Genomic DNA, 13,189 nt, shown 5'->3' on the forward strand with positions numbered 1-13,189 from the left:
AGGGACATTTTTTTTTCCATTATTTTCCAATTTTATTGCTGATTTGTAATCTTGACCAACCGTTTTTGAGATTTTGGTCTTTCTCCATTCAAGTAGATAGGAGTTGCGCTGGCATGACAGGAAATAACCTCCCAGGAGCATTCCAAAGATGGCCAACAGTGGACTGACTAGCTAGAAAGACTTTGTTAGCAACCAGCTTAGCAGGTGGCAAACAAAAATTGCATTCTGTATGAAAGGGTGCCGTATGGAAAAATACACTATTTTCATGTTAAACATTTTCTCTCTTGTAAAAAAAATGTGTGCTTTCATATATATATATATATATATATATATATATATATATATATATGTATTTTTTTTTTTTTTTTAACACATTATTCATATACTTTCTACAAACTGATAAGTCCAATTTTTAAATGGAAAGCTGGTTCGTTGAGCTTTAAAAACAGAAATGGCTTGAAGGAAAACTTCACCCAAAAATGAAAATTCTCTCATCATTTACTCACTCTTATGCCATCCCAGATGTGTGTGACCTTCTTTCATCTGCTCAACTCAAATGAAGATTTTAAGAAGAAATTCTCAGCTCTTTTGTTCCAATGCAAGTGAATGGGTGCCAAAACTTTGAAGCTCCAAAAATCACATAAGGCAGCACTAAAGTAATCCACAAGACTCCAGTGGTTAAATCAAAGACTTCAGAAGCATTATGATAGGTGTGGGTGAGAAACACATCAATATTTAAGTCTTTTTTTCCTAGAAATTCTCCTCCCTGCTCAGTCGATCTCCACTTTAACTTTCACTTTCCTCTTCTTGTGTTTTTGGTGATTCACATTCTTCATGCATATCACCCCCTACTGGGCAGGGAGAATAATTTCTAGAAAAATAAAATGACTTAAATATTGATCTGTTTCTCACCCACACCTATCATATCACTTCTTAAGATATGGATTAAAACACTGGAATCATGTAGATTACTTTTATGCTGCCTTTATGTGCTTTTTGAAACATCAACATTTTGGCACCCATTCACTTGCATTGTATAGACCTACAGAGCTGAAATATTCTACTAAAAACCTTCATTTGAGTTCAGCAGATGACAGAAAGTCATACATATCTGGGATGGCATGAGGGTGAGTAAATGATGAGAAAATTTTATTTTTTGGGTGAACTATCCCTTTAAGCTTAAACGCTTTACAGAAAAATACAGTCCTTCTCCATTTATTGCAGCTTTGTTCTTTTGGCAAAAATTTATGTTTATTAAAAGTGACAATTTATAGAAAATAGCATCTTTTAGAAAACTTTGAATTATTTCTCATGATATTAAGTAAGATTTCATAAATATCAAAGCTTTTATTCTCATCGGTAAATATTCATTGAAATAAGAACCTTTAAAACACTTTGCATACACTTAGCTTCTTATATGTAATTTTTCAGTAAAATTTGCTTAACGTGATTAAAAATTAATAGATTACTCTTACGTGGGCTGGAGTGAAGTATGACATTGCAAGGCATTTTCATCTGCCATTTTTCTTTAAAGATATGGTTAAATTATGCAGCATTGATTAAAAACTGCAGAGACTGTGAATCAGAATGAGGCAAAGATTATCACAGTCCACTGAAAAGAGAAAAACCTCATTTAATAGCGATTATTACATCAACTTAATATGTTTTATTGTACACATACAATATATGTATTGTGTATTGTACAACATACAATACATAACATTAGTTATGTATTGTAGAATAATTGTTTCTAACATTTGTTCCGCAAACTCACTATAGTACTGTGAGATAGAACTTTAATTTATTAAGATGAATTTACCTTGGAGCAGATGACCTTACTAATGTTAAACATGTTCATTAGGGAATGGTGTAGTAGAAAAACTTTTAATTTCCTATACTGTTGTCCCTTATTAGGTGAGCTACGCTAGCTTCCTCAGAAGTGTAACGGATACAATTTACTAGGTTAAGTGGCTTAAAGTTTGCTTGGTGGGTGGTTTAACTGTGGAAGCAGACCAGCCAAAACACTGAAGATCGGAAATACCTGACTAGATTAGAAACATACGTGTATAAACAGGGACAGAGCATTACAGTGTTTTTAAATAATCCAGCAAAACCATTAAATTAAAAGAACAGTTCACCAAAAAATGTAAACTGTCATCATTTTACTAATGTGTATGACTTTCTTTCTTCTGCAGAACACAAAAAATGTTTTCAGAAGAATATTTCAGCTCTGTAGGTCCATACAATGCAAGTGAACGGTGGCCAGAAATTTGAAGCTCCAAAAAGCGTATAAAGGCAGCATAAAAGTAATCAATATGACTCCTTAATCCATATCTTGAGAAGCAATTTGGTAGGCGTGGGTGAAAAACATTCATATTTAAGTCCTTTTCCCACTATAAATCTCCACTTTCACTTTCACATTCTTCTTTTGCTTTTGGTGATTCGCATTCTCCTTGCATATCACCACCTACTGGGCAGGGCGGAGCATTTATAGTAAAAAAAAAAAAAATAAAAAAATATTGATCTATTTCTCACCCACACCTATCATATCGCTTCTGGGGATATGGATTTAACTACTGGTGTTGTATGGATTACTTTTATACTGCCTTTATGTCCTATATTGGAACTTCAAAGTTCTAGCCACCATTCCCTTGTACAGTGAGGACCTACAGAGCTGAGGTATTCTTCTAAAAATCTTTGTTTGTGTTCTGCAGAAGAAAGAAAGTCCTAAACATCTGGGATGGCATGAGGGTGAGTAAATGATGAGAGAATTTTCATTTTTGATTGAACTAACCCTTTAAAGGCATCGCTGACTGAGCAATCTCAAAACAAATCTAAGCCTGCCACCTAGTGTTTCAGAGCAACATTGCAGTTGAGAAAAAGGCACAGAGGGAAACAAATTGCTTAAATGTCTAATTAGTGAACAAAATAGGCACAGTAAATCAATTAATAGTTAATTAATGCCATTTTTATTTATTTTTTTTAATTTTTTTTCATTGTAAGGCTCTTAAGATGTTTGTAACCTCCTCTCAAACATCTTCAGGGAGGTTTTAGGGATACATTTGCAATATTTTCATAGTACTATTGATAGGGCGGCGATGCCTCCATGTGGTCACATATGAAAGGAACATTAAAGAGCTCACAATGATATTTGGGAATCCTCTCTTTTGGAGACCATTTAAAATGACCGTAAGTGAATAGTGCTGTCCTCGTCTGTTACCGTGGCCGGTTGCCAGGTGAGGACTCAGCGTTTTGGCGAACCTTTCTGTCACACCAAGTGGTGGGAACAAACCGCCACTGTAGCACGGCAACAGGTCATCTCCATTGCAACAGCCAGAAGCAACAGGAAGGCCACTGAATCTAGCTGGGTGATTTGTATGCGAAGAAAAGTTCACGAGACAAACTCCCAACTTTCTTTCAATGGCAAAAACACATATGCGCACACACACGGCCATAAACGGACAGAAGTGAAAGTGGCCAAGCTACTAAATGTTCTCTCTGACATACATTTCACCCCTTAAATGCTTAAAAGGTCATGTGATGAAAGAATAGGTCGTAATTGTCTTTGTAAATCCTTGTCTAATGACTGGTCCTGGACTTTGTTTTTGACACTGTAAAAAGTGGCAACGTGCAACTGTTTAAGGCCCATTTCTACTTGATATAACCCTTGAAATTTGACTTTGTTGGTGTAACCTAATTTATTCAGCTTGAGTTATTCATGTTAAATAGTAGTTTGACTTCATATAGATAGAAACCTGACTGAAACATGCAGATTTTTAAGATTTTTAATATGCAACTCTGAAAGCATTCCTGTAAATTGCTGTATTATTAATCCCTGTATCTTCATATTTGCGCACTAAGAATTTGTTGTATTGACCGAAATTACTTTCCGTTAATCTAAATACACTCACTGACCACTTTATTAGGTACACCCGTACACCTACTTATTCATGTGATTATCTAATCAGCCAATCGTGTGGCAGCAGTGCAATGCATAAAATCAGGCAGATACGGGTCAGGAGCTTTAGTTAATGTTCACATCAACCATCAGAATGGGGAAAAAATGTGATCTCAGTGATTCTCGACTGTGGCATGATTGTTGGTGCCAGATGGGCTGGTTTGAGTATTTCTGTAACTGCTGATCTCCTGGGATTTTCACGCACAACAGTCTCTTCAATTTACTCCGAATGGTGCCAAAAACAAAAAACATCCAGTGAGTGGCAGTTATGTGGACGGAAATGCCTTGTTGATGAGAGAGGTCAACAGAGAATGGCCAGACTGGTTCGAGCTTACAGAAAGGCTGTGGTAACTCAGAAAGCCACTCTGTACAATTGTAGTGAGCACAATAGCATCTCAGATTGCACAACATGTCAAACCTTGAGGTGGATGGGCTACAACAGCAGAAGACCACGTCGGGTTCCACTTCTGTCAGCCAAGAACAAAAAACTGAGGCTGCAGTGGGCCTATCATTTGTGGACCTCAGCAAATATCCAGATTCATCAGACCAGGCGATGTTTTACCAGTCTTCAACGGTCCAGTTTTAGTGAGCCTGTGCCCACGCAGCCTCAGCTTTCTGTTCTTGGCTGACAGAAGTGGAACCTGAAGTATTAAACACAGAATATTCCTTTTAATAATATTTTCGCCTTGAATCAAATAAGTGAATTTAGATATTACCCCCCTTTTTTTCAGTGGAGTCTTAGTATACCTGTACTTCATTTCATAAAACTAAACGTACTGTTTATTATATTTATATAAACCAAGATGGAAATTTCCTCTACAATTAGCTGCAAGAAACCTCCTGTTTCTCTCTCTTTCTCTCTCTCTCTCTAAAATTTTAAATATGCAAACACATAGCCTACTGTACTAACTAAAATGAAAAATCACGCCAAACGTGGTACAGTGAAGTTCTGACTCTGCAAGATATCGCCTGGCACACATTAGTAAGAAAACAGTAGTCAATGAGAGCATGTGATCTCCAGTGTGGCTGGACCTCAGAATGGGTCTTGTGTTGGGGCACTACCAGTATCCCAGAGTGCACCGTGCAGCCAATCATATGGCTAACACAATGGCGAAGAGACAACATGTTCTTCAAGCCAGTAGTCAACAAAAGACCATTTACTCGTAGACCATTATTAGTCTTTTTGTACCGAGGCGATGCTTTGCAGCCAGACTAGAGCAAACACACACACATACACACAAGTTTGTTTGGGTTTTTTTTTCAATGTGGTGACGTGCCATTGATTTCTGCAGTTCTTATACTAAGCTAATTATTTAGACCCAAACCCAAAAATTTTGGCATTTTAAAATTGGTTAAGTGCTTTCTGAGTGGTGTTAATCTATTGATGGGTGGTTGCTATGGCATTGCAAATGGTTGCTGCTTACTGGCCCATGTCAAAATTGCCTACTGCAAAGTTTCTGGAATATTCTGGGTCGGGTCCCTCCTTCAGTGTAAGTGGGGTTTTTTTCTGCCCATTTTTTTTTTTTTTTTGTCTGCCTGGTGGAAATTGCAAGTCATTGCATAGATGAGGAACAGCACAACTCAACAATGATTTGTGGTATAATTCATAATAGAACTGTCGATTTAAATGAACGCTATTAATAATCATGTCTCAAGACCGTTATAGAATCAGAATCAGAATCAGCTTTATTGACAAGTATGCTTACACATACAAGGAATTTGTTTTGGTGACATGAGCTTCCAGTGCACAAACAATACAGCAACAAGACACAGATAATAAAATAAATAAATAAATAAAAATAGAATAAAAATAAAAAGTGAATAGAAAATAAAGTATATATAGAAATACACAATAGGACAATATATATACGTATGTACATTATACAAATACAAATCTGTTATATACAGAGGCAAGGGAATGTAATGGCAGAAGAGGTATGGTATGTTGAATATTCCTAACATCAGAGCAATTTAAACCACCTGTTTACAGCAGGGGGCAGTAAGCAAAACTCCAGCTGCATAGGCAACGCGCAGCTGTACAGACAACAAACTGAGTTTATGATGCAATGCAACCAAAGTGAGACACTCCAAAAGCATACTTCTGATGCAGGTGTACATTGACGCGTACTTAGAAAAGCCCTCATAATAAATAAATCTCTGGCACATTGACAAATTAAACTGCAAAATGGATTTCTGTGGACTGTAGGCCAATGATAGGCTTATGTTCAATAATTTACATAGATAGAAATAATATATTGCCTTCTAAAGTCACTTTTTGTATCATCTTATCAATGCTTTACTCATCTGCCACTGTAATGTAATGCATTTTAATTATCTGAATTATAATTTTTCTATATTATAATTATTTAAATATGACTATTTATCATTTTGTAATCATTATATATTGAATTATTGTTATTTGAGGCACTTTCTTAGCAAATATTTATAAATGCAAATAATTAGATTAATTAATCGGCATATCATGTAATTAATTAGATTAAAAATGTAATTGATTGACAACCCTAATTCTTACCATTGATGGTCTAGTTAGCGTAAGAGGTTTATTCTAGGCGTGAGTCGAGTCTAAATCCATTCACCAAAAAAGATTCGTTCAGTCACAATTTCTGAAGATTACATCTTTAGGCCAGTAGGTGACGACAAAGTAGCATCTTTTATGCATAATAAGTGAGTCATTGAATCAACTGACTCATTCACAACCAAAATAATTAAAATTAATGAGAACGATTTGTTCATTTTAAAGATTCATTCCAAAATAGTGATTCGTTCATGAATGAAATGTTTCGAGTTTGTTCAGTTATAGTAACAGTGATAACTTACATTGCTTAAATTTTTGTGTATTCTCATATGCCTTCAGAAGACTTGGGCAACAGGTTTATTTTATTATTATTATTTATTTATTTATTTTTTCTCCCCTTTTTCTTCCCAATTTGGAATGCTCGCCTCAATCCAGGTGGCGGAGGACGAATCTCAGTTGCCTTTGCATCTGAGACCGTCAACACGTGCATCTTATCACGTGGCTTGTTGAGCGCATTACCGTGGAGACATAGCACGTGTGGAGGCCTTCACGCTATTCTCCGCGGCATCCACGCACAACTCACCACGTGCCCCACCGACAGCGAGAACCACATTATAGCGACCACGAGGAGATTACCCCAACGTGACTCTACCCACCCTAGCAACCGGGCCAATTTGGTTGCTTAGGAGACCAGGCTGGAGTCACTCAGCACGCCCTGGTATTCGAACTCGCGAACTCCAGGGGTGGTAGTCAGCATCTTTACTCGCTGAGCTACCCAGGCCCCCAAAACACGTTTATTTGACCACGCTTCTTCATAATAGTCTCCTTTTGTCCTCTGCGGATCCCCATAATATAGGTTTTTCAGGTTTTACTGCCTTGTGGGGACATTTGGTATCTCAAACACACACACACACACACACACACACACACACACACTGAATCAAGTTCATTGATTCATCATGGCATAATAACAGCGCTCATGATTGAATGGTCATCTGAGGCAGTCCATTGCAAACGGTGCTCTCAGATCGCAATGTGATGAACAAATCAGCACATGATGAAAGAGAGAGAGGGAGAGAGATGGATTATTGATTTGTTTGCCTGGCGTTATACCCAACTGACCCCAGAGAAAGGCCATAAGGACAGCGAGCCACACAAGATGCAGTGTTTGCTCTCGACAACAGTTTGCTTGTGCAGCGTGTATGAGGTAACAAAGACACATTTATTTGGCAGAAAAAAAAACCTGTCTGACAATCGCGAACCGTCCGACGCGCTGGACAAACGCCAGAGAAGAGTAGGACAGAGAAATTGTAGGAACGTAGCACCCTATGACCTCATTCCTCTGCACCTCGACCTTTTTTATACTGCGTATGACATTATGTTTTCATTTTGCTGTTTATTTAGGCCTAGAAGAACAATAGTGTTGTAAATGATCAGGAATACAATTATACAGTAAATGTAAATTACACTAAATGTACATTAAATGCATAATGTGGAACCGTGAGTATTACATGATATTATATGTATATTCAATGCAATCATAATGCCTTAGAATATACCTAATAGTTAGTTGTATAGATATATGAATATATTGCTAACTTTTAATGCAAAGTGTATTGCTTTAAAACAACATCAACACCGAATTCAATGTATTTTATCATGTGTTGTAATGCATTATACCTTCAAAGGTGTAACAATGAGTATTACAATGTATTATAAGTTCATTTACAATCATTTATGAAAAAAATATATTGTATTACAATGTGCATTATAAGGCATGATAACTACTTTACATGAAAATATATGATTATATTATATTTTACAGTAATAAGGAGATACGATGGAAAACAAACATTTTACTTGGATCCTCAATATGTAATGCATTATAAAGGTGTACAGTATTTACTACATTTATTATGGCTTAGAATAGACCTTATGGTCTAAATAATTACAATTTATAAAAACCAAATATATATTCAGCGAGTAAAGGCGCTGACTACAGCAAAAATATCCTTTATTATCCTTTAGGTGCAATATAATTAACGTTTCATATTAAAGCTAATAAAAGGTAACAAACAAATAACTGTTCTGAAAAAAAAAAAAAAAAAAAATTTCATTTCAGGTCACAATCCCTGAAAATGTAGTGTACAGAGTTGATGCCAGAAATCGGTGTGTGTTTGGGTGTCAAAGCTGTTTAATAGTCCACTGGTGTTTTGGCCACACGTCTGGCCAATTCTGAAACAGAAAAAGGATCGGCTAATTAACATGCCACACCACTCACTTCCTCTCAAACACACTATTGTCCTCCCCCAAGATGCCTGACAACAAAACACTTGTGAGAGCTTCTGGGCAACAGAACTTCCAGGAAAGATCAAAAAGCAGAGCTGGAGATAGTGGTGAAAATGTACCCTCATGGTCGAGAGGGAGAGGGCAAGCATATAGATCTGTCATGACACGATAATAAAGTTCCAAGGAAACATCAAAAAGCTTGTACAAACTAACATATGAAAAACGTGAAGTCAATCAAGTTTCTGAAACCTGACAACAACAACAAAGAAATTTGTTAAAGGAATATTCCGGGTTCAAAACAAGTCAAGCTTAATTGAGAGCATTTGTGACATAATGTTGATTATCACAAAAAAATTATTTAGACTTGATCCTCCTTTTCTTTAAAAAAAGCAAAAATCTAAGTTACAGTGACGCACTTGCAATGGAAGTGAACAGCTTGATAAACATAGAGTACTAAATAATGTCTTAGTGAAAATGTATATATACACTGTATATATTGGGTTAGGTATGTAGAAGTACAGTACAGAAAATGTCATTAGCTATAAAAACAATAGAAGTCAATGGAAAGTCCCTGCCATGAAAAAAATGTGTGTGTGTGTGTGTGAGTGTGTCAATATTCATCTCTTTGTATCTCACTCTGAATGTGTGTATTTGTAGTGGAGTGAGAACAGGCTCAGAAGCTCATTGGTCAGTTGTGGTGATTGACAGGTCAGATTCTCAAAGCTACAAGCCCCTCCGTACAGACCTATAAATGGACTTCCATCTCCCTTCGTTCCAAATCGCCCTATCCCAACACTCTCTCTGCTGGTAAGTCTATTATCATTATTTGTTATTATGTTTTTGCGGCTCTTTTTTGCTCTGCTTTCTAAACTACTCAAAGTAATGAGTCAAACATTTTGTACGAAGAGCGATATGAGGAAAGAAACTTAATCAACAGTCCATAAAGTTGCTCCAAAATGAAAACATTTGCCAAGCAAAACATAGTCATATATTTTTATTGCCTCAACGTCTATATGAACAACTGTAATATCAACTGTAATTATCCCAGAAAACGCCAAACGCCACATTAAGATGTCAGACTTGGAGAACTGCCTGGGAACTATCATTGAGGTCTTCCATAAATACTCGTCGAAAGAAGGTGACAAGTACAAATTAAAAAAGAGTGAACTGAAGGAGCTGCTCACGAATGAATTTCCATCTCTTATGGAGGTAAGATTGGTTTGCACACTTTTTCATGCTAAACTTTCCCTTCAAAGTTTGAGAATCTTTGTTTTACAATCAAAGCTTTTTGTTGGATTGAAGTTGTTATGCAAGGCTTGAACTTGTCCAATGGAAATGTACTTGTTTAAGCTTTTTAAAGCTTAAAAAAAGACTAAATGACTTCTTTCGTATCTTTTTATCTCTACTTTTCAGCATGTGAAGGATCAGGCGACATTAGACAGTTTGATGGAAAGCCTGGACACCGACGGCGACTCAGAGTGCGATTTTCAGGAGTTCATGACCTTCATAACCATGGTTACTGTCTGTTGCCATGAGTTTTTCGAACACCGCGAAGACGAATGAGTTTCGAATTCGCAGTTTTGAAAAACTAGTTCGATTTTCATAGTTTAATGAGTCACAATATATTCCTTCTTTTGTTGTTTCTTTATCATATCATGTTAGAAGTGACTTTTGGGATGGATTGTGCATTGATGTAGCTCGTAAGGCAATATGTTTCCGTTTGGCTCATTTTGTTTGAATATGCAGTGACTTCAAACTAGTTTAGAATTTATTACGAATCGCGGTTCTATTATTTTGCCTAAAAACCTCCCCCACCATAACATGGCCAGCATAATCCTCATTGAGCGAAACGCAGACTTGTCATTTAATTTCCAGACTGATTGTCAAATGTATTTCTGATTAGCTTCAGGCTATTAGGGTGCTATTGACTTACGCCAAATAGTACTGGGGCCTTCGACAAATCACACCATGTTTTAAAAAGAGCCTCCAAAGCCATGAACAAACTTTTTCTTCTTTAAATATCCATTAAGCAGTTTGTTTGATGTGTACGACAATTCATAGATGATATGTAGTCACCAGTCAACCCCAAAATAGCAGGAGTTTCCTGCTAAAAAATCATCTTAAACCAGTCTAAACTAGTTTTCTGGTTTTAGCTGGTCTCCCAGCCTGATCTGTTTGCCGGTTTTACCTGTTAACCAGCTAAACAAGCTTAAAACCAGCTTGGCCAAGTTGGGAGACCATATAAACCATGTTAAACCAGCTAAGACCAACAAACCAGGCTGGTTTAAGCTTGGGGTTGGTGAAACAAAACTTATGCCGTGTCTAAAATTCCTTGCAAACTTTACAAACTGAGTTGAACTAAACACATTTGGCCTTATTCACGAAATAGGAGCAGAACAAAATTATTGTACTGATTTGAATAAAACAAAATACATAAGATCGTTGAAATCTGTGTGCATAATATCAAGGCTGTAGCACGGTAATCTGGGACCCCTTACTGTATATTGCTCTGGGCCACTTTCCTATTAAAACATACAGTTTAGAATTTGTTGTGGGGCCCTTTGGACCTTTGGGCCCCTAGAATCGTTACCACCTTTCACCCCCCTAGCTACGGCCCTGCATAATATTGTGAATGCACGAAATGTAATGTAATGAGTGAAATGTTGTTTATAAAAGTTAATTCCTTTAGTTTTACAATTTAGGTGTTAAATAAAATGTCTTAAGTGACTTTAACTTAGCTTTTCCTATAAGAAACTAACAATGGCGGAGTTTTAAAAAAACGCATAAAAGGACAAAGATGAAGGACGACTCAGTGCTAATGACTTCCCAGATATGTCCCTTCCTGTATCATAATTATACACAAATCTTGTGTTTAGCCATAGACTGTACAGTCTATGTGTTAAGCATAGTAGGATAATTCATTAGTCAGTGCTGGTTTAATACTGTTTTAAACTGTATTTTGCAGCAGGATTTAATGATTATTTTTTATATAAACCAACAAAGTCATTATATAAAATGCTTTAGAGTACAACTTATGTACTCTTCCAGAATAAAAATAAATAAATAATAATAATTTAAAAAAATAAAAAAATAAAACAAGGACGTATATGTCCTCAGGTTGACAATGTCTCTATACAACCCCATGAGATTTGTCCTCTGTGTCTTCCATTGATTTAAATGTCCCGCAGGCATTCTCATTACCGAGCACAAACTGTCAATATGAGGACCTTCACATCCATGTGCTAATTAACAAATCAGTGCATGCAGACATGCCCAGCAAGGAAAATTATGAATATTGTAAGCACACAGTCTGATCAAGACACCGTCTCCATCTCAAATTTGTTTACATGGACATATAGCGCTTTAGCAATAAGCCACACATTTATATGCATCATACGAATCTTATGTCCTCCTACCAGTTATTCAACATGCCCAATCACAGACTGTCATACTATAGGTGTCCTCTAGATGGCAGTGTTGTACTTTGACATAGTGCCAGCCCAAGTGCTGTAAAAATGAGAAATGTGTTTAGGTTGAAAGTGAAGCAATATGATAAAGTCACTGGATTTATTTGACAATGCAATAAAGCATAAATAAATAAATAAAATATGGTAAAAATAAGTGTCCACAGTATTTCCAGAGTGAAGGATGAGTGCCTCAGGGTGATTGCTTTGGCTGAGCTGAGCAAATGAGGCTGGGGTTGTGTGTGAGTGAGTGTGTGTGTATGTGTGTGTGTGTGTGTGTCTTTGCCCAGCTGGCTGTGTGGTCTGGAAATGACCAGTCTTGTAGCATTCCTGCCAGAGTAGGTAATGTCCCATGAGGTCACTGAATTGGACACCTGGGTGGAATGTGAGTGGAATTTGGGAACACAGATTGTGGCCGAGAGAGCTCTGTGGTGCTACAAAATGCAACAGTCGGTTCTCAAAGTAAAATTTATTTATGATGATAACTTACAAACCTTCAAAAACAGACCTACCATGAGCTCTGTGATTGCTAATCGATGGTACAATATGCCTCTGTTGAAACCATCAGTCCACGTTATTTCAACTTCTTTTTATTAGAAATCGTGTTTAAAGGAATATTCTGGGTTCAATACAAGTTAAGCTCATTCGACAGCATTTGTGGCATAATGTTGATTAACACATTTCAGCTCATCACTACTTTTCTTTAAAAAAGAAAATCGAGGTGACAGTGAGGCAATTACAATGGAAGGAAATGGAGCCAATTTTTGGAGGACTTAAAAGATAGAAATGTGAAGCTTATAATTTTATAAAAGCACACATTCATTCTTCTGTTGTTTAAATCGTCATTTTAGTGTTTCAGGGTTTGCTGACAACATAGTCATGGCTACGAAGCGGTGAAATTGGTTATAACTTTATATAGAAAAGTTAGTAAGTGATTTCATT

At 36.6% G+C, this 13,189-nt stretch overlaps 1 protein-coding gene across 1 annotated transcript; it reads left to right on the top strand.

Annotated features, from left to right (window-relative positions):
• The first annotated feature begins 9,475 nt into the window (after nucleotides 1-9,475).
• On the top strand, nucleotides 9,476-12,404 carry LOC127438805 (protein S100-B-like). The gene is made up of 3 exons (XM_051694659.1): nucleotides 9,476-9,590; nucleotides 9,832-9,992; nucleotides 10,197-12,404. The coding sequence occupies exons 2-3, from the start codon at nucleotides 9,855-9,857 to the stop codon at nucleotides 10,344-10,346; spliced, it is 288 nt and encodes a 95-aa protein (XP_051550619.1). The 5' UTR covers nucleotides 9,476-9,590; nucleotides 9,832-9,854; the 3' UTR covers nucleotides 10,347-12,404.
• The last annotated feature ends 785 nt before the right edge of the window (nucleotides 12,405-13,189 follow it).

The sequence above is a fragment of the Myxocyprinus asiaticus genome, chromosome 50, assembly GCF_019703515.2.
Source record: "Myxocyprinus asiaticus isolate MX2 ecotype Aquarium Trade chromosome 50, UBuf_Myxa_2, whole genome shotgun sequence".
In the NCBI taxonomy this organism is placed as follows: domain Eukaryota; kingdom Metazoa; phylum Chordata; class Actinopteri; order Cypriniformes; family Catostomidae; genus Myxocyprinus; species Myxocyprinus asiaticus.

What these genes read in the sequence shown, in the direction of transcription:
- LOC127438805 (XM_051694659.1), top strand. Translation starts at nt 9,855, where the DNA reads ATGTCAGACTTGGAGAACTGCCTGGGAACTATCATTGAGGTCTTCCAT. An exon ending in AATTTCCATCTCTTATGGAG is followed by an intron (nt 9,993 to 10,196) that starts GTAAGATTGGTT and finishes TCTACTTTTCAG; the next exon opens with CATGTGAAGGATCAGGCGAC.